The sequence below is a fragment of the Schistocerca serialis genome, chromosome 7, assembly GCF_023864345.2.
Source record: "Schistocerca serialis cubense isolate TAMUIC-IGC-003099 chromosome 7, iqSchSeri2.2, whole genome shotgun sequence".
NCBI classification, from domain to species: domain Eukaryota; kingdom Metazoa; phylum Arthropoda; class Insecta; order Orthoptera; family Acrididae; genus Schistocerca; species Schistocerca serialis.
The window spans coordinates 346,827,896-346,853,399 of NC_064644.1; the positions used below are offsets into that span (position 1 = coordinate 346,827,896).

Here is a 25,504-nt window from a genome sequence, read left to right on the forward strand (position 1 = left end):
ACTGGTAGAAACCGACCTCGGGGAAGATCAGTTTGGATTCCGCAGAAATATTGGAACACGTGAGGCAACATTGACCTTACGACTTATCTTAGAAGAAAGAGTAAGGAAAGGCAAACCTACGTTTCTAGCTTTTGTAGACTTAGAGAAAGCTTTTGACAATGTTGACTGGAATACTCTGTTTCAAATTCGAAAGGTGGCAGGGGTAAAATACAGGGAGCGAAAGGCTATTTACAATTTGTACAGAAACCAGATGGCAGTTACAAGAGTAGAGGGGGCATGAAAGGGAAGCAGTGGTTGGGAAGGGAGTGGGACACGGTTGTAGCCTCTCCCCGATGTTATTCAATTTGTATATTGAGCAAGCACTAAAGGAAACAAAAGAAAAATTCGGAGTAGGTATTAAAATTCATGGAGAAGAAATAAAAAATTTGAGGTTCGCCAATGACATTGTAATTCTGTCAGAGACAGCAAAGGACTTGGAAGGATAGTTGAACGCAATGGACAGTATCTTGAAAGGAGGGTATAAGATGAACATCAACAAAAGCTAAACGAGGATAATGGAATGTAGTCGAATTAAGTCGGGTGATGCTGAGGGAATTAGACTAGGAAATGAGACACTTAAAGTAGTAAAGGAGTTTTGCTATTTGGGGAGCAAAATAACTGATGATGGTCGAAGTAGAGAGGATATAAAATGTAGACTGGCAATGGCAAGGAAAGCGTTTCTGAAGAAGAGAAATTTGTTAACATCCAGTATTGATTTAAGTGTCAGGAAGTCGTTTCTGAAAGTATTTGTATGGAGTGTAGCCATGTATGGAAGTGAAACATGGACGATAATTAGTTTGGACAAGAAGAGAATAGAAGCTTTCGAAATGTGGTGCTACAGAAGAATGCTGAAGATTAGATGGGTAGATCACATAACTAATGAGGAAGTATTGAATAGGATTGGGGAGAAGAGAAGTTTGTGGCACAATTTGACCAGAAGAAGGGATCGGTTGGTAGGACATGTTCTGAGGCATCAAGGGATCACCAACTTAGTATTGGAGTGCAGCGTGGAGGGTAAAAATCGTAGAGGGAGACCAAGAGATGAATACACTAAGCAGATTCAGAAGGATGTAGGTTGCAGTAGGTACTGGGAGATGAAGAAGCTTGCACAGGATAGAGTAGCATGGAGAGCTGCATCAAACCAGTCTCAGGACTGAAGACCACAACAACATAATAGACTGATGCATAGCGTAGTCCGAGATATAATTTTGTAAATTCTGACCATGTGGTTAAATTTTAACATGATAGAATAAAATAACAGCTAACTTTATATAGGGACCGTAGGGTTATTACAAATGAGGATTCTGATTGAAACCCAATTACTGACTCACGATTTGTTGTGTTCATACCCAACATTCATTACACAGTCACCAACTGCAGCACACAAGGTAAGAGCCAGGCACACGGCAAGACACTTTTACCCACGCTTCCCTTAAAATATTTTCATTGGTAGTGGGCTGGTTTTTGAGGTTCTGGTGCGCTTAAAACAGAAAAAAATACAGAATTTCTGTGTCAGTCACCATTCCCATTAATTGAGCTCAACGTGCCTTGAATTATATAAACTTCAGGTGCTGCTTGCAATTTCCACAAAAGCAACTTATCGTTTGATGCCTCTCCCCTGACCCCTCGCATACTTTCACCAATGTCAATTTTCACAACTAATTTTGATGCGCACTGAACACAAATGATTCTCCTGGGGACCCTCTCAGCTTGGTGCAGCAAGCAACCACTATTAATTATGATACGTCCTATACAGAAATATGACAGTTGCGGCGTCTCCAGTGTCCCTCTCAGCTTTATGATCCAAGTGGTGGATGGGCCACTTGTCCCTTAAACCAGTTCTCGGTAGTTGGTCAGATTTATGTTCAGTTTGCGAGCAACAAAAGTTATTGTGGATGGATGAACGTGTTTTGAGTCGTCTAGCAATTTACTCTGCGCTGAAAAGTTTATTAATATTGCCACCAAATCTTTCCTTGTTGCTGCCAGTTTCCACACTAGCTGCAGCTGTTTACGGTTTTTTGAGAAAAAAATAAACCTAGCATGAGCTGTTTGAAATTGGTTAAAGACAATTTCAAGGGGGCATGACAAAGCAGACGACACCCGTTACTACAGAAAAAATGGCAGACTGGAATTCAATTTGCTTCAAATGCAGGGGACGCATACTCACTCTATGACCCACATGGGTGCGCTTGCGACCTGGCCACCTCAAGAGAGCATTTGAACCAGATAAAGAGGCTGGTCATACATGCTATTATAAAAAAACTGGACATGCTAGAGTCTAAAGGACATTTTGTTAGTGGCAAAAATGTACCAACTGGCATCCGTTGTAACGTGTGAAGTATTTGTCTCTTCATGTTCTTTGTGTATGCTAGACAATTAACAGCCAGATATCCGTGACAATGAAGAATGTGAATGTTATTGCTCTTCGTTTCACTTGCGGAAATTTGAGCTGTGCTCTTAGGTTCCTGGCTAACCACACACTCTAAAATCACCACATATTCTCATCAGACGGAAATGTAATAACTTATATTGCAGGACGGCATTGGGAGAGCCAGTCCTGACAAAACTCTACCATCTGGTGAGCAAGATGTATGAGACAGGCGAAATACCCTCAGATTTCAAGAAGAATATAATAATTCCAATCCCAAAAAAAGTAGGTGTTGACAGATGTGAAAATTACCGAATTATCAGTTTAATAAGTCACAGCTGCAAAATACTAACGCGAATTCTGTACAGACGAATGGAAAAACTGGTAGAAACCGACCTCGGGGAAGATCAGTTTGGATTCCGCAGAAATATTGGAACACGTGAGGCAACATTGACCTTACGACTTATCTTAGAAGAAAGAGTAAGGAAAGGCAAACCTACGTTTCTAGCTTTTGTAGACTTAGAGAAAGCTTTTGACAATGTTGACTGGAATACTCTGTTTCAAATTCGAAAGGTGGCAGGGGTAAAATACAGGGAGCGAAAGGCTATTTACAATTTGTACAGAAACCAGATGGCAGTTACAAGAGTAGAGGGGGCATGAAAGGGAAGCAGTGGTTGGGAAGGGAGTGGGACACGGTTGTAGCCTCTCCCCGATGTTATTCAATTTGTATATTGAGCAAGCACTAAAGGAAACAAAAGAAAAATTCGGAGTAGGTATTAAAATTCATGGAGAAGAAATAAAAAATTTGAGGTTCGCCAATGACATTGTAATTCTGTCAGAGACAGCAAAGGACTTGGAAGGATAGTTGAACGCAATGGACAGTATCTTGAAAGGAGGGTATAAGATGAACATCAACAAAAGCTAAACGAGGATAATGGAATGTAGTCGAATTAAGTCGGGTGATGCTGAGGGAATTAGACTAGGAAATGAGACACTTAAAGTAGTAAAGGAGTTTTGCTATTTGGGGAGCAAAATAACTGATGATGGTCGAAGTAGAGAGGATATAAAATGTAGACTGGCAATGGCAAGGAAAGCGTTTCTGAAGAAGAGAAATTTGTTAACATCCAGTATTGATTTAAGTGTCAGGAAGTCGTTTCTGAAAGTATTTGTATGGAGTGTAGCCATGTATGGAAGTGAAACATGGACGATAATTAGTTTGGACAAGAAGAGAATAGAAGCTTTCGAAATGTGGTGCTACAGAAGAATGCTGAAGATTAGATGGGTAGATCACATAACTAATGAGGAAGTATTGAATAGGATTGGGGAGAAGAGAAGTTTGTGGCACAATTTGACCAGAAGAAGGGATCGGTTGGTAGGACATGTTCTGAGGCATCAAGGGATCACCAACTTAGTATTGGAGTGCAGCGTGGAGGGTAAAAATCGTAGAGGGAGACCAAGAGATGAATACACTAAGCAGATTCAGAAGGATGTAGGTTGCAGTAGGTACTGGGAGATGAAGAAGCTTGCACAGGATAGAGTAGCATGGAGAGCTGCATCAAACCAGTCTCAGGACTGAAGACCACAACAACATAATAGACTGATGCATAGCGTAGTCCGAGATATAATTTTGTAAATTCTGACCATGTGGTTAAATTTTAACATGATAGAATAAAATAACAGCTAACTTTATATAGGGACCGTAGGGTTATTACAAATGAGGATTCTGATTGAAACCCAATTACTGACTCACGATTTGTTGTGTTCATACCCAACATTCATTACACAGTCACCAACTGCAGCACACAAGGTAAGAGCCAGGCACACGGCAAGACACTTTTACCCACGCTTCCCTTAAAATATTTTCATTGGTAGTGGGCTGGTTTTTGAGGTTCTGGTGCGCTTAAAACAGAAAAAAATACAGAATTTCTGTGTCAGTCACCATTCCCATTAATTGAGCTCAACGTGCCTTGAATTATATAAACTTCAGGTGCTGCTTGCAATTTCCACAAAAGCAACTTATCGTTTGATGCCTCTCCCCTGACCCCTCGCATACTTTCACCAATGTCAATTTTCACAACTAATTTTGATGCGCACTGAACACAAATGATTCTCCTGGGGACCCTCTCAGCTTGGTGCAGCAAGCAACCACTATTAATTATGATACGTCCTATACAGAAATATGACAGTTGCGGCGTCTCCAGTGTCCCTCTCAGCTTTATGATCCAAGTGGTGGATGGGCCACTTGTCCCTTAAACCAGTTCTCGGTAGTTGGTCAGATTTATGTTCAGTTTGCGAGCAACAAAAGTTATTGTGGATGGATGAACGTGTTTTGAGTCGTCTAGCAATTTACTCTGCGCTGAAAAGTTTATTAATATTGCCACCAAATCTTTCCTTGTTGCTGCCAGTTTCCACACTAGCTGCAGCTGTTTACGGTTTTTTGAGAAAAAAATAAACCTAGCATGAGCTGTTTGAAATTGGTTAAAGACAATTTCAAGGGGGCATGACAAAGCAGACGACACCCGTTACTACAGAAAAAATGGCAGACTGGAATTCAATTTGCTTCAAATGCAGGGGACGCATACTCACTCTATGACCCACATGGGTGCGCTTGCGACCTGGCCACCTCAAGAGAGCATTTGAACCAGATAAAGAGGCTGGTCATACATGCTATTATAAAAAAACTGGACATGCTAGAGTCTAAAGGACATTTTGTTAGTGGCAAAAATGTACCAACTGGCATCCGTTGTAACGTGTGAAGTATTTGTCTCTTCATGTTCTTTGTGTATGCTAGACAATTAACAGCCAGATATCCGTGACAATGAAGAATGTGAATGTTATTGCTCTTCGTTTCACTTGCGGAAATTTGAGCTGTGCTCTTAGGTTCCTGGCTAACCACACACTCTAAAATCACCACATATTCTCATCAGACGGAAATGTAATAACTTATATTGCAGGACGGCATTGGGAGAGCCAGTCCTGACAAAACTCTACCATCTGGTGAGCAAGATGTATGAGACAGGCGAAATACCCTCAGATTTCAAGAAGAATATAATAATTCCAATCCCAAAAAAAGTAGGTGTTGACAGATGTGAAAATTACCGAATTATCAGTTTAATAAGTCACAGCTGCAAAATACTAACGCGAATTCTGTACAGACGAATGGAAAAACTGGTAGAAACCGACCTCGGGGAAGATCAGTTTGGATTCCGCAGAAATATTGGAACACGTGAGGCAACATTGACCTTACGACTTATCTTAGAAGAAAGAGTAAGGAAAGGCAAACCTACGTTTCTAGCTTTTGTAGACTTAGAGAAAGCTTTTGACAATGTTGACTGGAATACTCTGTTTCAAATTCGAAAGGTGGCAGGGGTAAAATACAGGGAGCGAAAGGCTATTTACAATTTGTACAGAAACCAGATGGCAGTTACAAGAGTAGAGGGGGCATGAAAGGGAAGCAGTGGTTGGGAAGGGAGTGGGACACGGTTGTAGCCTCTCCCCGATGTTATTCAATTTGTATATTGAGCAAGCACTAAAGGAAACAAAAGAAAAATTCGGAGTAGGTATTAAAATTCATGGAGAAGAAATAAAAAATTTGAGGTTCGCCAATGACATTGTAATTCTGTCAGAGACAGCAAAGGACTTGGAAGGATAGTTGAACGCAATGGACAGTATCTTGAAAGGAGGGTATAAGATGAACATCAACAAAAGCTAAACGAGGATAATGGAATGTAGTCGAATTAAGTCGGGTGATGCTGAGGGAATTAGACTAGGAAATGAGACACTTAAAGTAGTAAAGGAGTTTTGCTATTTGGGGAGCAAAATAACTGATGATGGTCGAAGTAGAGAGGATATAAAATGTAGACTGGCAATGACAAGGAAAGCGTTTCTGAAGAAGGGAAATTTGTTAACATCGAGTATAGATTTAAGTGTCAGGTAGTCGTTTCTCAAAGTATTTGTATGGAGTGTAGCCATGTATGGAAGTGAAACATGGACGATAACCAGTTTGGACATGAAGAGAATAGAAGCTTTCGAAATGTGGTGCTACAGAAGAATGCTGAAGATTAGATGGGTAGATCACATAACTAATGAGGAGGTATTGAATAGAATTGGGGAGAAGAGGAGTTTGTGGCACAACTTTACAAGCAGAAGAGACAGGTTGGTAGGACATGTCCTGTGCATCAAGGGATCACAAATTTAGCATTGGAGGGCAGCGTGGAGGGTAAAAATTGTAGAGGGCGACCAAGAGATGAATACACTAAACAGATTCAGAAGGATGTAGGTTGCAGTAGGTACTGTGAGATGAAGAAGTTTGCACAGGATAGAGTAGCATGGAGAGCTGTATCAAACCAGTCTCAGGACTGAAGAGCACAACAACAACAACAACAACAACAAGTTGTGTTACGTACATAAGAAAGTCTTAGAATGTGTTAATATTATGCTACACAAACGTCATCAGGTTTTCGCCTTTTGTGTCTGTTATCATAGTGTCTCTTGAAGTTTGTATCCTCTGCTATACGGTTTCATTTGATGCGGTATGGAGGGTAAGCACATTGCTCTCCCGGTCGTTGTCAGCTTTCCAGACCATGCAGCCACTACTACTCATTCTAGCAGCTCCTCAATGGACAAGAGGTGGCTGAGAAGACACCACTCCAGTCATCCCGCCAAGGATGATGTGTCATTATCTGATACTTAATGATAAGGACGACGTCCTTGTGATAAACATGTCGAAATGGTTATGGTGTCTTCCGAATCGAGTCAAAGACAGTACCAGGACGTGTACTGCTTGCCCATATCTTGACTTGTGGGTTATGGTAGCAGGTGCGTGTTGCCCTCGCTTTTATACCGCCAGTGGAGAGGAGCTGTGAGCGGAGGGCACTATCGGCTGCTTGCCACCGTGGTGGCACAGTTGCCGTTAACAATGTGTCCTGTAATACCTCGCGTCTAGGGGCAATTTAACATTGGCGGCGCTCGGAGATATACATTTATCTTTAAACTAGCGCCAGTTTACTCTGCTTGTGGCAGCACCAGGAAAATCGTCAAGTTATCGTGGATAAGCAATAACTGTCTCTGGCCCTAAACTGAACTAGTATAATTCTGCCGTAACATACACCGTCTACAGGCACGATCAGCAAATCACAAAGTAAGGCAAGACAGAAAGGTACAGGAAAAAAGTAAAAAAGCACTGACTCTCTTGGCCGCAGGTGGAAGCGACTGAAAGAAACATCACTCCTGTCACTTACAAGCTCACAATCATAGTGCTAAGTGAAGTACTAGTATTGGTGAGTTCACACTTAGGACTTTATATCATGTAAATTATTGTTATGAAATGGATTCACAAATTGCAAATAAGTTTTGAAATCAGCTGTACATTTTATTACTGACAAATGAGAAATTTGTGATGGAACACGATACGAATCCGGATCTCTCGGTTACCGTGAGCAGTCTTCTTAACCATTTCATCTATCCATGCACGCCTCCCAAACCGACACAAACTTCGATGTGCCATGTCGTCCCCTATGGTCGCACTTTGTGATTTCCACACAGGGAGAGGTAACTTTTTAGTATCGTCATTTTAATCTGTCGAGGCATATATGCCATTGATTTTCACAATAACTTTGTTTAAACTGAGTCTGTGTGCAACATTACAGTGTCCTCCAGAGATGCTTGTTTCTGTGAAGGGCGTTGGAAAGTAGCTTATAGACATTGCATAAACACAGTAATTATGAAAATCAGTGATGAACTTTTTTTTTAAGGTATGCTAAAGCAGTGTACCAACTAGGGTAACTAACTACATGATCGGGTCCAAATGACTGCGCAATGCTGACCAGCCACTGTTGCATCCTCTGCTATACGGTTTCATTTGATGCGGTATGGAGGGTAAGCACATTGCTCTCCCGGTCGTTGTCAGCTTTCCAGACCATGCAGCCACTACTACTCATTCTAGCAGCTCCTCAATGGACAAGAGGTGGCTGAGAAGACACCACTCCAGTCATCCCGCCAAGGAAAGAGTCCTGGCAATACCGGGAACTGAGCCTGTGTACCCGGCATGATAGGGACATGCTGACCACTTAGCTGCGGAGGCGGACGTACTAAGCGTTAATGTAAGAGTTAGTACACCTGGAAAGACTTTATTGGTGTGCGCCAATAAAGACATATGGTGACATGTACTGCTGGGAGTATGTTGGATTATAGCTCACCAAATGCTATTTATAGATGAAATTTGGATGTGCAAGAATAATTTTAAAAATGTGATTTGCGACTGATGGCTGTATTCCTATCCTTCCTTACAATAATATACAATCGCTGTGCGCAACGGTTCCATATGGAGACAAAGTTGGTGAACATTTCGTCTGCGCCGGCCAGTGTGGCCGAGCGGTTCTAGGCGCTTCAGTCTGGAACCGCGCGACCGCTACGGTCGCAGGTTCGAATCCTGCCTCGGGCATGGATGTGTGTGATGTCCTCAGGTTAGTTAGGTTTAAGTAGTTCTAAGTTCTAGGGGACTGATGACCTCAGAAGTTAAGTGCCATAGTGCTCAGAGCCATTTGAACCATTTCGCCTGCAAAGATGGTACGTAAACAGTAGTCTGTCTGCCTTAGGGCTTGTAAAAATTGCAAACGATGGGGATTTAGTAGTAAACATCTCCTTAAAAGTCTTCACACAGATGTCACTGGAACTGCTGCACTCGTTCAACATGTTTCTCAGTCACTCTTGGTTGTCTCGTACTCTTCTCTTTGCAAAGACGGCTGGTGTCTTCAAATTAATGATACCATCTACGGATGTTATCACCACTTGGAGGATTACATTGGAACTTATGTGGAATACTCGTTGCTCTGTAACAACAGATTCAGTCCTTGCAAACTGTAGAACACAAAAAGCTTTCCGTTCAACAGTCGCCATCTTTGCTACTACCGCTAACAGTACATGCCCACAGTTACACAAACAAAACTGTTTGAGTTGCTCTTTCATTTGACGTGTTATTTATTACTGTAAGTTGGATATAATGATGCTACGATGCCTTAAAACATCGATGTTAATATTGAAACACACGGTATTAGTCCCCCCCCCCCTCCCCATAAAAGGGCACTGGTCGTTTGAAGCGTTGTAGACTGCGTAGAACTGGTACCAAGCGGTCGTGTGACTCTCTATCACTGACGTAAGGAATGACACTGAAGTCCCGTGTATGAGCCAGCCTATTGTATGTAATCGGTGCAGTAAGATGGACTGACGTGGTGGCGTGACAGAATGGCAGCAAGGAGCTTTCATCTTTGGACGTGCCCATGACCACACCATGAATGAAGTTACCTGATTTGTTGATGCATGGTGTACAGCTCGCAGTCATGCGGCAGAAGTACGATGGTCGTAAAATGATTCTAACCAACAGGGATGAGAGACAATTGTCACCACTTGTCAGTGAAATGGTTTCAAACTCGACAAGGATTGTTTCTGACCGCGAATGCAGGTTCATTTCACCTAGTTCCCGAGCGAACATTTCAAAGAGAACTGAATGCAATGGACATTTGGAGTCTCGTACCTTACAGCGGCTCATTAACTTGCACGTCTTCAAATTGCCCAAACAACACACACAATGGACAGAGCTGAGTGAAGGTATGTACGGTGGGCCAAAGAATCTTAATTCTGTCTATTTTCGAGTGATGCAATGCGGCTAGTCACGATTGTGGTGATGGCGCATTTAACGCGCATTCTCTACAAGGTGTAGTTCGGGCTGGAGGTGATACCGTTATTTTAAATTGAATCTTGGAAGTTAGCTGCTAATAGTTCCATTGTACTTCGACAGCATTGCCACAGACAAGTACATCTGCGAATATTACAGTTGGTAACTTTCATTTACTTTCGCGATATTTGTACACTGAAGCGCCAAAGAAACTGGTATTCAAATACAGAGAATTGTAAACAGGCAGAATACGGCGCTGCGGTTGGCAACGCCTGTATAAGACAACACGTGTCTGGCGCAGTTTTTAGATTGGTTACTGCTGCTACAATGGCAGGTTATCAAGATTTAAGTGAGTCTGAACGTGGTGTTATACTCGGCGCACGAGCGATGGGACACAGCATCGTCGAGGTAGCGATAAAGTGGGATTTTCCCGTAAGACCATTTCTCGAGTGTACCGTGAATATAAGCAATCCGGTAAAACATCGCATCTCCGACATCGCTGCGGTCGGAAAAAGATCCTGCAAGAACGGGACCAACGACGACTGAAGAGTATCGTTCAACGTGTCGGATGTACAACCCTTCCGTAAATTGCTGCAGATTTAATGCTGGGCCATCAAAAAGTGTCAACGTGCGAACCATTCAACGAAACGTCATCGATGTGGGCTTGCAGAGCGTAAGGCACGCTCATGTAACCTTGATGACTGCACGACACAAAGCTTTACGCCTCGCCTAGCCCGTCAACACTCACATTGGACTGTTGATGACTGGAAACATGTCTGGTAGGGCGAGTCTCGTTTCAAATTGTATCGAGCGGATCGACGTGTACGGGTATGGAGACAACCTCATGAATCCATGGACCCTGCATGTCAGTAGGGAACTGTTCAAACTAGTGGACGTTTTGCAATGGTGTGGGACGTGTGCAGCTGGAGTGATGTGGGACCCTCGATGCGTCTAGATACGACTCTGACGCGTGACACGCACGTAAGCATCCTGTCTGATCACCTGCATCCATTCACGTCCATTGTGAATTCCGACGGACCTGGGCAATTGCAGCAGGACAATGCGACATCCCCGACGTCCAGAATTGCTACAGATTGGCTCGAGAAACATTCTTCTGAGTTTACACACTTTCGCTGGCCACCAAACTCTCCAGACGTGAACCCTATTGAGCGTATCTGTGATGCCTTGCAACTTGCAGTTCAGAATAGGTACCCACCCCCTCGTACCCTAACGTATTCATGGATAGCCCTGCAGGATTCAAGGCGTCAGTTCACTCCAGCACTACTTCAGACGTTAGTCGAGTCCATGCCACGTCGCGTTGCGGTACTTCTGCGTACTCGCGGGGCCCCTACATGATGTTAGGCAGATGTGCTAGTTTCTTTGGCTCTTCAATGTATGTTGTTGTTGTTGTTGTAGTCTTCATTCCTGAGACTGGTTTGATGCAGCTCTCCATGCTACTCTATCCTGTGCAAGCTTTTTCATCTCCCAGTACCTACTGCAGCCTACCTCCTTCTGAATCTGCTTAGTGTATTCATCTCTTGGTCTCCCTCTACGATTTTTAACCTCCACCCTGCCCTCCAGTACTAAATTGGAGATCCATTGATGCCTCAGAACATGTCCTACCAACCGGTCCCTTCTTATAGTCAAGTTGAGCCACAAACTTCTCTTCTCCCCAATTCTATTCAATACCTCCTCATTAGTTATGTGATCTACCCATCTAATCTTCAGCATTCTTCTGTAACACTACATTTCGAAAGCTTCTATTCTCTTCTTGTCTAAACTATTTATCGTCCATGTTTCACTTCCGTACATGGCTACACTCCAGACAAAAACCTTCAGAACCGACTTTCTGCCACTTAAATCAATACTCGATGTTAACAAATTTCTCTTCTTCAGAAACGCTTTCCTGGTCATTGCCAGTCTACATTTTATATCCTCTCTACTTCGACCATCATCAGTTATTTTGCTCCCCAATTAGCAAAACTCCTTTACTACTTTAAGTGTCTCATTTCCTAATCTAATTCCCTCAGCTTCACCCGACTTAATTCGACTACATTCCATTATCCTCGTTTTGCCTTTGTTGATGTTCATCTTATATCCTCCTTTCAACACACTGTCCATTCCGTTCAACTGCTCTTCCAAGTCCTTTGCTGTCTCTGACAGAATTACAATGTCATCGGCGAACCTAAAAGTTTATATTTCTTCTCTATGGATTTTAATACCTACTCCGAACTTTTCTTTTGTTTCCTTTACTGCTTGCTCAATATACACATCGAATAGCATCGGGGAGAGGCTACAGCCCTGTCTCACTCCCTTCCCAACCACTGCTTCCCTTTCATGTCCCTCGACTCTTATAACTGCCATCTGGTTTCTGTACAAATTGTAAATAGCCTTTCGTTCCCTGTATTTTACCCCTGCCACCTTCAGAATTTGAAAGAGAACATTCCAGTGAACGTTGTCAAAAGCTTTCTCTAAGTCTACAAATGCTAGAAACGTAGGTTTGCCTTTCCTTAATCTTCCTTCTAAGATAAGTTGTAGGGTCAGTATTGCCTTACGTGTTCCAACATTTCTACGGAATCCAAAGTGATGTTCCCCAAGGTCGGCTTCTCTCAGTTTTTCCATTCGTCTGTAAGGAATTCGTGTTAGTATTTTGCAGCTGTGACTTATTAAACTGATAGTTGGGTAATTTTCACATCTGTCAACTCCTGCTTTCTTTGGGATTGGAATTATTATATTCTTCTTGAAGTCTGATGGAATAGCGCCTGTCTCATACATCTTGCTCACCAGATGGTAGAGTTTTGTCAGGGCTGGTTCTCCCAAGGCTTTCAGTAGTTCTAATGGAATGTTGTCTACTCCCGGGGCCTTGTTTCGACTTAGGTCTTTCAGTTCTCTGTCAAACTCGTCGCGCAGTATCATATGTTCCATTTCATCTTTTCTCCAAAAGTCTCTTTAATTTTCCTATAGGCAGTATCTATCTTACCCCTAGTGAGATAAGCCTCTACAGCCTTACATTTGTCCTCTAGCCATCCCTGCTCAGCCATTTTGCACTTCCTGTCGATCTCATTTTTGAGACGTTTGTATTCCTTTTTGCCTGCTTCATTTACTGCATTTTTTTATATTTTCTCCTTTCATCAATTAAATTCAATATTTTTTCTGTTACCCAAAGATTTCTACTAGCCCTCGTCTTTTTACCTACTTGATCCTCTGGTGCCTTCACTACTTCATCCCTCAGAGCTACCCACTCTTCTTCTTCTGCACTTCTTTCCCCCATTGCTGTCAATTGTTTCCTTATGCTCTCCCTGAAACTCTGTACAACCTCTGGTTTAGTCAGTCTATCCAGGTCCCATCTCCTTAAATTCTCACCTTTTTGCAGTTTCTTCAGTTTTAATCTATAGTTCATAACCAATAGATTGTGGTCAGAGTCCAAATCTTCCCCTGGAAATGTCTTACAATTTAAAACCTGGTTCCTAAATCTCTGTCTTACCATTATATAACCTATCTGAAACCGTCTAGTATCTCCAGGGTTCTTCCATGTATACAACTTTCTTTCATGATTCTTGAACCAAGTGTTAGGTATGATTAAGTTATGCTTTGCGCAAAATTCTACCAGGCAGCTTCCTCTTTCATTTCTTAGCCCCAATCCATATTCACCTACTACGTTTCCTTCTCTTCCTTTTCCTACTGTCGAATTCCAGTCACCCATGATTATTAAATTTTCGTCTCCCTTCACTACCTGAATAATTTCTTTTATCTCATCATATATTTCATCAATTTCTTCATCATCTGCAGAGCTAGTTGGCATATAAACTTGTACTACTGTAGTAGGCGTGGGCTTCGTGTCTATCTTGGCCACAATAATGCGTTCACTATGCTGTTTGTAGTAGCTTACCCGCCCTCCTATTTTCCTATTCATTATTAAAGCTACTCCTGCATTACCCCTATTTGATTTTGTATTTATAACCCTGTATTCACGTGACCAAAAGTCTTGTTCATCCTGCCACCGAACTTCACTAATTTCCACTATATCTAACTTTAACCTATCCATTTCTCTTTTTAAATTTTCTGACCTACCTGCCCGATTAAGGGATCTGACATTCCACGCTCCGATCCGTAGAATGCCAGTTTTCTTTCTCCTGGTAACGACGTCCTCTTGAGTAGTCCCCGCCCGGAGATCCGAATGGGGGATTATTTTACCTCCGGAATATTTTACCCAAGAGGACGCCATCATCATTTAATCATACAGTAAAGCTGCATGCCCTCGGGAAAAATTCAGTGTATAAGGAATACATTGTACATGTACACTTACGTCTAGGTGGGCGAGACATACATATTGTATCACTGTTGGAATCTTTTGTCAGTTGTCGCTGTTTTTATGATGGTAAAATAAAGTCACATAGTAATATGGTAGCTAGTTGACAGTTCACAAAGATGCTGTTTGTTTTGCAAAGTGGTTAACTGGTTATTTCTACTCTATAGCTATAGTCGGCAGTTTTGCTTGCGTTACAGATAATTTAGTTGTTTATGAAAACTTTGGTTGTTTAGTTTTTACCCCTTCTCATGTATCAGAATGTCAATAAAATTTTCTAGATAATATTTACGGCTGAAGTCTTTCCGTTCATGCGGGTAATTTTGCATGTTCCAATTCTGGAACATGTCAAAGGATAAAAATATAAACAACCTAAGATTGCTCAAATAACTAAACTACCTTTAATTCAAACAAAACCATTGACTAGCTATAACCATTTTGTAAACATACAAGATCGTTCAGAACTATTAACCACCTGTCAAATAACTACATGACTTTATTTTACCATTATAAAAACAGCGGCAATTTACATAAGGATTCATCAATGATACGATATGTATGTGTGGCCCAGATAGACGTAGGTACACGTGTAGAATTAACGCCATATACAAATATCGCAAAAGTAAGTTAAATTTACCAGCTGTAATTTTCGCAGGTGTACTGACGGAGTAGTCCTATTGTAGGGAATATACTAGGGTTGGAACGTAAATAGTGGCAACTATTTATCCACAACCGATACAAAAGAATTACATGTTTGTACCTGTTACTGTCGTTCAAAGTAGTCACCAGTGTTGTGGGGAACCCGGTGCCAGCGATGTGGAAGACTTAGGCATACCGTTAGCAGAACCAGTTCTGTTGATGGTGCGAATTGAGCGGTCTACTGCCTGTCGAATCTCTGGAACAGTTCTGAAGCGAATACCACGAAGTGGTTCCTTCATCTTCGGAATCAAATCAAAGTCACAAGGACTGAAGTCCGGGGAGTATGGTGGATGGTTCAATACTTTCCAGTCCCATCGACCGGACAGAGCAGCCACAACTTGCGCTGTATGCGCCCACATATTGTCGTGCAAAATGTTGGGTGGATTGCGCAGAAAGTGTCGCCGCTTCTTTCGCAAAGCTGGTCGCAGGTGATGCTCCAAAAACGAACAGTAATACTGTGCATTGACGGTCTGCCGTGGAGTAACGTAATGTGTTAGGACAACACCATCACAGTCGCACACGATAATCACCATAACTTTCACCATACTGGGGTCTGACGCACTTTCGACTTTCGCGGCGACCCATAATAACGCCGTTCGTTGGATTGGTGTCTCAGTTTTGGCTCGTACGATGTGGCCCAACTCTCATCCAGTGTTACGATATGGCGTAAGAAAGCCTCTCCTTCGCGCTCATAGCGCTCCAATTGCGTCTGAGCAGCGTCGTAACGAATCCATTTCTGCATTTCCGTCAAGTCATGCGGAACCCATCGTGATGCAGTTTTTCGCATGCCCAGGCGTTCGTTCAGGATGCGAAGCGCAGTCGTGTGCGCTAATCCGGTTTCGTGAGCGAGCTCACGAATAGTATGGCATCGATCAATGTCCACTACCGCGGCAACAGCATGCACTACTTCTTCTAGAGACGCTAGTACGACCTGCCCAATGCATGTCTGCCACAGTTTGCCGACCTTCGTTGAAGGCTTTTACCCAACGTGCCACTGTTCTGTACGGCAATGCCGATTCCCCTCACCCCTCTTGAAGACCTTGATGACACTGTCGTGCTGTACGATCTCTGGCACATTCAGTCTTGATCCAACTTCGTTGTTCCCGTTTCGAAAACATAGAGACACCGTTACGTTAGACCGCTCGCTCTCAAGTGACTGTGTTTCCCTCGATTGTGCGCACGCCGGTGACGTGGGACGGACGAGTCCATTTGCTCGGAGGTAAGGTAGGTATGTGAACATGTGCTATGAGCGACAAGCAGGCCACTGTAGCCGAGCGGTTCTAGGCGCTTCAGTCCGGAACCGCGCTGCTGTTGCGGTCGCAGGTTCGAATCCTGCCTCGGGCACGGTTGTGTGTGATGTCCTTAGGTTAGTTAGGTTTAAGTAGTTCTAGGTCTAGGGGACTGATGACCTCAGATGTTAAGTTCTATAGTGCGTAGACCCATTTGAACCATCAGCGACAATAGTAGATTCCATTGCATAGTGTCTCCACAGCAGTGTTGCCACCAACCTACGTAATAACACTATTAGCAGCTAACTTGGGAGATTCGATTTAAAATGGCATATTACGACATGTTTCGTGCTGCAGGACTAAGTATACAATAAATACTGATTCCGTGTGTTTCAGGCGTGTTTTCCGCATCATGACTTGGGCCTATTCATTCAAGTTTCAGTGAACAGGACTCAGGACGTTTGATTCATCATTCTAGGTGACCAGGTGCTGCCCTTTCTGCTACATCTTCATGGTGAGTATGCTGTGGACTCTCCAGTCTTCCAAGATGACAATAGTCATATTCATGTGGCTACATGCATACGTTCCAGGTAGGATCATCATCCAGGCATGCTGTTGAATCTCATCTGACAGTCTAACCAATCCTCTCTTAATGCCAAACAAAAACTCTGGGACTGTTTGGGCAGTGGGTGGATGTCAAATAGCATCCAAGCAGTTTGGTAGTTATGTTTGATCTAATCATCGACAAGTTGATTCAGATGATATTCCTGAAGAAACGTGGCTACTCTCTTTCTTTGAGGCAATTGTCCAAGCGAGAAGTGGTGATATATGGCGTTAGCATGATGTCTTCGAAGGGTGACTAATTTATTATCTGCTATTCTTACTTTCTTATAGACAGTATCATTGTCAGCAAAAGATCTGAACGTTATGTTCTCTAGTCCTGATAAGCAGTTTACATGCTGTCCATTATAGTTAATGTGACCATCTGTCAAAAGCAGACTTTTGGAATGCAGACTATTGTGGGAGATGCAGGAAGAGTGTTCGTGAAGTTCTAGAAGGTACCGACAGAGATGTGGATCTGTGCCGACAGCCAACAGCGACAAGCTTCTCGATTGAGGGTTCACGGCGTGAACAGCCCTATCAAGATGGTCCTACAGATTCCCCATTGAGTTTAAATTCGGGGAGTTTATTGGCTGGGGGGATACGGTAAACTCATCCTGGTGTTCTTCAAACCATGTACGTACACTGAGAGTTGTGTGACACGTTGCATTGTGCTGCTGGTAGATGCCATTGTGCCGAGGAAAAACAAACTACACTACTCGCCATTAAAATTGCTACACCAAGAACAAATGCAGATGATAAACGGATATTCATTGGACAAATATATTATACTAGAACTGACATGTGATTACATTTTCACGCAGTATAGGTGCATAGATGCTGAGAAATCATTACCCAGAACAACCACCTCTGGCCTTAATAACGGCCTTGATACGCATGGGCATTGAGTCAAACAGAGCTTGGATGGCGTGTACAGGTACAGCTGCCCACGCAGCTTCAAGACGACAACACAGTTCATCAAGAACAGTGACTGGCGTATTGTGACGAGCCAGTTGCTCGGCCACCATTGACCAGACGTTTTCAATTGGTGAGAGATCTGGAGAATGTGCTGGCCAAGGCAGCAGTCGAACATTTTCTGTATCCAGAAAAGCCGGTAAAGTCCTGCAACATGCGGTCGTGCATTATCCTGCTGAAATGTAGGGTTTCTCAGGAATCGAATGAAGAGTAGAGCCACGGGTCGTAACACATCTTAAATGTAACGTCCACTGTTCAAAGTGCCGTCAGTGCGAACAAGAGGTGACCGAGACGCGTAACCAATGGCACCCCATACAATCACGCCGGATGATATGCCAGTATGGCGATGACGAATACACGCTTCGAATGTGCGTTAACCACGATGTCGCCAAATACGGATGCGACCATCATGATGCTGTAAACAGAACCTGGATTCATCCGAAAAAAAAGACGTTTTGCCATTCGTGCACCCAGTTTCGTCGTTGAGTACACCATCGCAGGTGCCCCTGTCTGTGATGCAGCGTCAATGGTAACCGCAGCCACGGTCTCCGAGCTGATGGTCCATGCTGCTGCAAACGTCGTCGAACTGTTCGTGCAGATGGTTGTTGTCTTGACTCAGGGGTCGAGACGTGGCTGCACGATCCGTTACAGCCATGAGGATAAGATGCCTATCATCTCGACTGCTAGTGATACGAGGCCTGCAACGCCGGAAATGAATATCCTCCTATTCTCATCTATTGTACTATAGATTTTTCCTTATTTTGTTACCTGAAGATATAACATTTCTGTGTCTTTGTATATTGTAATTGTTTTACTATTTGTATATATATGCATTTATGTCGATGTATAATTGGTTTGTTTTGTGAATATTATTTGTATTTATATGCTGGGTCTGGCCTAGGGAAAACTATGCTATCGAACGAATACATCGATAGGTCATGTGGAGAACCAAAGTGTTTAGGATCTTTGGTAGTGTTAACTCTGCCGCATGGAGCGCGGGCAGAGAGGGTCTGTCTGGAGTAGTGCAGTGGAGCAGGTGTGTTGTGTGACGCTCCCGCGAGTTGCCGCGCTTTCGGGTTGGGCAGCATGTAATTGCGCTCGACTTGCTATGATAGTTTCTGACGCGGTGTCGCGGACGGGAAGCATTAGCTGGCGCACATCAAGAGCCCGTTTCACCTGGTGACCGTGTCGAGAAGAAGGCGCGCCAACATCCAGCTTCTGTAACAGCGACGGCCGACAATGAGTGACTGTCGCCACCTCCTCGATCGACGGCTTCAAACCTTCAATCAACCAACAAGGAAGACTGGAAGCACGTAAAGTTTTAGAACTGTATGGCAGACCTCAGCTTTTCAAACTGTTCAAATCACAAAATTACAGCAACGTAGCATGAACCTTTGTTGCTCATTGTCCCAATTGCATTACCAAGCAGGGTCCCTTCCTTTTCCGGAATGAACCCGAGTGTCGTTGAAATTCAAACGCCAGCATCATTCGATTTCACTGCTTTAATTTCAAAGTTCAGTTAAGGTATTCATAGCTGGCTACAATATTTAGATTACACAAGCACAAATTAAGAGTGCGAGTTTTGTTACCGTATTTTGGCTTACCTGTGACTGCAGCTCAGCTTGGTACGTACTAAATTTTACTGTTGTTAATTGTTCAGAATCATTTAATTCAAGATCAAAGTTAAATCTCTTGTTTCTAAATTGCGTAGATTCAAGTAGCTTTTGAAATGATTGTTGAGGTAGTCCAAGACTAACCGTATTTTACTGAATTTCGATGTGCTTCAGAAAGAAAGCTCACTATTAACTTCAGTCACTAAATTAACTTTCAATTTTCCGGGTTTATTAATTCTTTTGCTAAATTAAGTCGGAGTGTAGTGAAACTTATTACTTCTGACAAACTTTCAGTTTTCACACTACACGTGTCAACCTTCAGTTGCCACGCTTCTAGTACTAATTATATGTGTAATAACCTTTCTTTTTCAGTTACTATAGTAATTGTCCTTAGGAATGGCGACCGTAATTTCCCCCAAATCTCAAATATCTAATTACCGCTAGTTAACGTAACGACCGCACATTTACTTTCTTTATTAACTTTACCCCTCTTCAAAATTAATTTCCACCAGTTTCATTGGCATTTTTCCTTTCATTTAGATGTAACCCTTTCCTCCCTCTTCACCGACAGATTAACTTCGGTGGTGATTGCTTTTCCCAAATTTCCATTAGGTACACGCGGTTTAATTTTTCACTGTCATTAAGGTCGATAAGTGAGTGGGAGGTTACAGGCCGTTGGGATCCAGCACGGCGTTCCGTATTACCCTCCTGAACCCACCGATTCCATATTCTGGTAACAGTCATTGGCTCTAGACCAATGCGAGCAACAATGTCACGATGCGATAAACCGCAATCGCGATAGGCCACAATCCGACCTTTATCAAAGTCGGAAACGTGATGGTACGCATTTCTCATCCTTACACGAGGCATCACAACAACGTTCCACCAGGCAACGCCGGTCAACTGCTGTTTGTGTATGAGAAATCGGTTGGAAACTTTCCTCATGTCAGCACGTTGTAGGTGTCGCCACCGGCGCCAACCTTCTGTGAATGCTCTGAAAAGCTAATCATTTGCATATCACAGCATCTTCTTCCTGTCGGTTAAATTTCGCGTCTGCAGCACGTCATCTTCGTGGTGTAGCAATTTTAATGGCCAGTAGTGTACATTTAGGGACGGACATGGATACATTCTTGTGTTGATCCATTGTGCTTCCAGAATGACGAGAACCCCAAGGGTATGCCACAACAGCATTTCCCAGACCATAAGGCTCCTTCTTACAGCCTGGATCCTTCCGACGATTGTTGCAGGGTGTTCGCTTTCAGATGTTTTAAGTCGACGGAGGATGAAACTTGATTCATTTGAAAAAGCCACCTGTCGCCACTCAGTGGACGTCCAGCTGCTGTAACGGCGTGCGAATTCCAGCCTTCGTCGTCAATGAGCAGCAATCAGGATGGGTGCATGAACCAGGCGGCTGCTGCAGCGGCCCACACGCAGCAACGTTTGCTGAACCGACATTGACGATACACTGTTGGTAGCCCCTTGGTTCATCTCGGCTGTTAGCTTCTCAAAAGTTGTACGTCTATTAACCCAAGCACATATCCGTAGCCATTGTTCACCCCATTTATCTATGACCCGTGGTGCACCACAGTTGGCACGGTGCTGGTTTTGGATGCACGGTATACTTTGACCGTATCGGCACGCTAACAGTCTTCTAGTCAGACGCATAATTTCATAGGTTTTTTTGTATGACTGTAGTGTTGCTAAACTCGATACTGTAGTATAGTGTCAAGTAGCATTCGGAAATATAGTTTAACTGGACTATTCGTTTCTATTTCATTCCTGGGTTTTGGAGATTATCCGTTCTTTGGAAGATGTACAACACAAAATATTCGAACAGTTCACGAAGACTGGACAAATTAAGCACAAGTGGCGTGGGTTCATGTTACTGGACGTCACATACCATATGATCGATCTTCTGAAGCATTTAAATTTTCAATTTCTGCCTTAGAGAGGCCTCGTAGAGCTGGGAGGTAAAAATTAGGACATCCCGTCGACGACAAGTTCATTAGGGACGGAGCACAAGCTCGGATTAGGGAGGGATTAGGAAGGAAATCCGCTGTATCATTTTCAAAAAAACCATTCCGGATATGCCATAAGCCGTTTAAAGAAACCACGGAAAACCTAAATTCGGATGGCCAGACAGGGAACTGAACCACCGTCTTCCCGAAAGCAATATCTTACCAATGCACCATCTTACTCTGTTTATAGAGATGGAAATATCAAGAAATTATCTCAGATTGCCTGTCTTCATTCCTAAACGTTTCATAGCATGGTATTTTATAGATGATTCAATCAAGAGCCGGCCGAAGTGGCCGTGCGGTTAAAGGCGCTGCAGTCTGGAACCGGAAGACCGCTACGGTCGCAGGTTCGAATCCTGCCTCGGGCATGGATGTTTGTGATGTCCTTAGGCTAGTTAGGTTTAACTAGTTCTAAGTTCTAGGGGACTAATGACTTCAGCAGTTGAGTCCCATAGTGCTCAGAGCCATTTTTGATTCAATCAAGAAAGGAACACAGAATGGTAACATGAGGTGCCTACTACTAGAATTCTTGTAGGTAGCTATTTCTACAGTTACTCTTGATGACGTAGAATATTTACTCCATTATGGACACAGTTTTCAGAAATCAGTTACTGTTCAAAAACGGCGTTTAAATTTCATAGAAAATGCAATAAGGAAACTGGACGTATAAATTCGTTGCTCAGAGTTAGTATGACTGCTGTGCTTTAATTTGATCATTTACTCAGAGAGCTAAAGCCGCAAAATTATACTAAACGAAATTTTAAAAACAGGTTAGTCACATCTACTTCAAAACTCGTTCAGCCTCACACAAAAAGTTTTAACCGATGATACCACGTATGTTCCACATCAAAACGAAACAACAAACGAAACTAAGGGTGGAATATTTCCACAAAACTCCATCAGGTTGTTCTAAGGCAAATGGAAAATTAGGCAGTGCAAGGCGCAGAGTGTTGATGATGTAATGATATGAGCATAAAACAGAAAGGTCATTATGTGGAATTCTGGACAAAGGCAGAAATTTACATCATCGTCCTGATGTATTGCTATCGGACGTGTCGACAAAGCAGACACCACTGGTGGTACAGCGGCCATCTAGAATACGTTATTACGAGAAGTCAGGACTTCATCCGACTGTAGGCATTGAAATAAATCAGTTGTGAAAGATGGAAATTTGTGTCGGAGCGGGACTCGAACTCAAATGTTCCACTTCTCTAGAAGAGTTGCCCTAACCGTCTCGGCCATCTGGACACGCATCCCGTCCGACCTAAATTCTCAACCTGTCACGCGCAAGTAGCGCCCTCTCCAATAGTCCAGGACTCGTAGGATTTGCTAAGTACCGCAGTGGTTCGAAGATGTGGTGGCATCCGCACGGGAAGTTTCTAGATCCTCGCTTTTAACATATGCATAAAATGACTCTAGATACTTTCAGTGCGTATGCACCGTATCAGATATAGATTGAATCGACTAAAACTTGGATCGCAAATGTTGCTGAAATGCAAACTGCTGTTGATGTGCGGTTTTCACAGAATGGATTGGTATTCAGGGGCTTGTATTGCTAGCCAATCAACATGAACATGTCGACGTTTTCTGCATTGGTAAATCCCATCGTCCACTCACGACCTACTGCTTGGACTGTCACACACCAACTGACTAGCAAGTCGCAGTGCACACAAGCACATTGTAAGCAAACATAAGAACATCGTACCCAGTAACTACGCAGGTTGAACGGCACGAACAAATGTCTGTGAGGAAACTTTTCAAAATACAATATCTCGTAAACGACTCCTACTAGAATCCTGCAATAACCACCACTTATTTCTAATTCACCCTATTTGTAGTTTGTTAATGTCAGTAGGCATTGTCCTATTAAAAAAGTGTATGTTTGCACCAAAAATATACTTACTGAGTATTATTACAATCTGTTGAGTGGCTGACAATCCCATCTGTGAAAACCGCAAATAGACTGCAGTTTCCATTTCCGCAATATTGGCGGTGCAAGTTTTAGGTGATTCATCCTGTATGTGGATATCAGTGAGGACGGCTCTAGATACTTTCAGTGCGGATGCATCATGTCTGCTACGAGCAGTGGGGTTGATGGATGGGGGCGCTACTTGCGCGTGACAGGTTGATAATTTGAGTAGTACAGGAAGCGTGTCGGTATGGCCGAGATGGTTTAGGCAATCGTTCTAGAGAAGCGCAACCTCGCGAGTTCGAGTCCTGGTCCATCACAAATTTTCAACGTTCACCACCGATTTATTTCAATGCTTGTAAGCGGTTAAGTCCTGATTTCTCTTAATAACGTGATGTATTGCTGGTTCAGTATCCCATGTTGGTGGAGTGATCTTGTTGTTGACGCTGTGTCACTTAACCTTTCCTGCTAAAAAAATAGCATCACCATTATCTGCTTCACCTTCGCAATGGAATGCATATAAGACGATCATATCTTTCGTAAAGTACCCTTTTTGTAATATAGTCTTAAGTGCAAAGTACTATAAATCTTACAGCAACTGGTACGCGTATTTAGACTGGCACAGATTCTTGACGTGGCTCAGGTTTCAAAGATAAGAATTTTTAAAGTTAAAAGAAGTATTTCTGCTAGAATGAATATGTTTCTCGACGTAATTCTCACATCTCCATTTGGTGATGAGGGAATCGATGTCCATGAGGAGCATAAGCAGCTGATGAGGTTGACTGAAGCGTGGCTCGTCTCTGTAGAAGGTAATCATGATGGCGCCTTGTAGGGCTTTGTGGGAGAATCGCCTTTCTCCCCGTGCGACTAGGGCAGCATGCATAGCAGGGTCGAAGATTGACTCGAACACATCTTTTCGCCGTTCGTAATCGAGGAGGCGCTGGTTCCGGATGACGTCAACTTCTTCTTCCTGCAATGGTTAAACATACAAGCATTGTAAAAGTGACAGTTCTAGAAAACGAAAGGGGGAAGATTAGAATTTAATTTCTCGTAGACTTCTTAGTAATTAGACACGCTAGGAAACTACGTAGGTGCTCACATGAAGTCATTTAAGAAAACATGAATTCTAATATGAATGTAGGTTCTCTCGGTGTAAGCTGTTGGTGAAAAGCTCTAGGGTTTCAAACCAGATGGCAGTGTTAGAACACCGCGACGTTTCGACAAGTGTCACACTCGTCATCTTCTGGCGGAGTGTCGAGATATGAGGATGCTGCGATATTTATACTAGTGCGGTGGCACATAGAGGGGGCACCCCATGCGCAGTGACCTGTTTTCGTCCAAAGCGCTGGGCTAGTTCATTCGTTTGTTCGGCAGGGGAGACCGATAAGTGTTTTCCACCTTTCGGCTGGACAACGATGATAGAATCGAGGAGCACGCCCTGCAATCTTTGTCAAACGATTTTACAGAAAGTATTGGCTCGTGTAAATAAAACAACGTTCGTTGCTGTCGCATCATTTCAACTTCAAGGTATTGTTTAGTGATAAATAGACAACACTATTTAAGTTACTTTGACAACTGACAGACTACAGTTTAAATAAGTTAAACTTAAATGCGTTGTCTAATAATACAGAAGTAATGTGATGTACTATACCGTGATTCGGACAAATATGTAATAAAACAAATTTATACTTAAATATACTGATCATCGACATAGAAGCCTAACAGTTGTAAGTAGGCTGTTTAGGTTTTTATGTTGGTAAGGCCACGTAGCGCTCTGTATGAAAATCACTGACTGTGCTGTGTGCAGTCTGTGGCTGATTTGCATTGTTGGAATATTTGCTATTAGTAGTGTTGAGCAGTTGGATGTGAACAGCGCGTAGCGTTGCGCAGTTGGAGGTGAGCCGCCAGCAGTGGTGAATGTGGGGAGAGAGATGGCAGAATTTTGAGAGCGGACGATATATATTTCAGTAGTTAGTGCCTTCAGTAGTTTAGAATCTTTATTTAGCTGGCAGTATTGGCGCTCGCTGTATTGCAGTAGTTCGAGTAACGAAGATTTTTGCGAGGTAAGTGTTGTTT

General features: G+C 43.0%; 1 protein-coding gene across 1 annotated transcript in view; it reads right to left on the reverse strand.

Annotated features, from left to right (window-relative positions):
• LOC126412292 (tryptophan 2,3-dioxygenase) overlaps positions 1-25,504 on the reverse strand; it is a 419,586-nt gene that overhangs the window by 41,107 nt on the left and 352,975 nt on the right. The window contains exon 7 of the mRNA XM_050081805.1: positions 24,149-24,398. Coding sequence (XP_049937762.1) covers positions 24,149-24,398 — 250 coding nt within the window. The remainder of the gene's footprint in view (positions 1-24,148; positions 24,399-25,504) is intronic.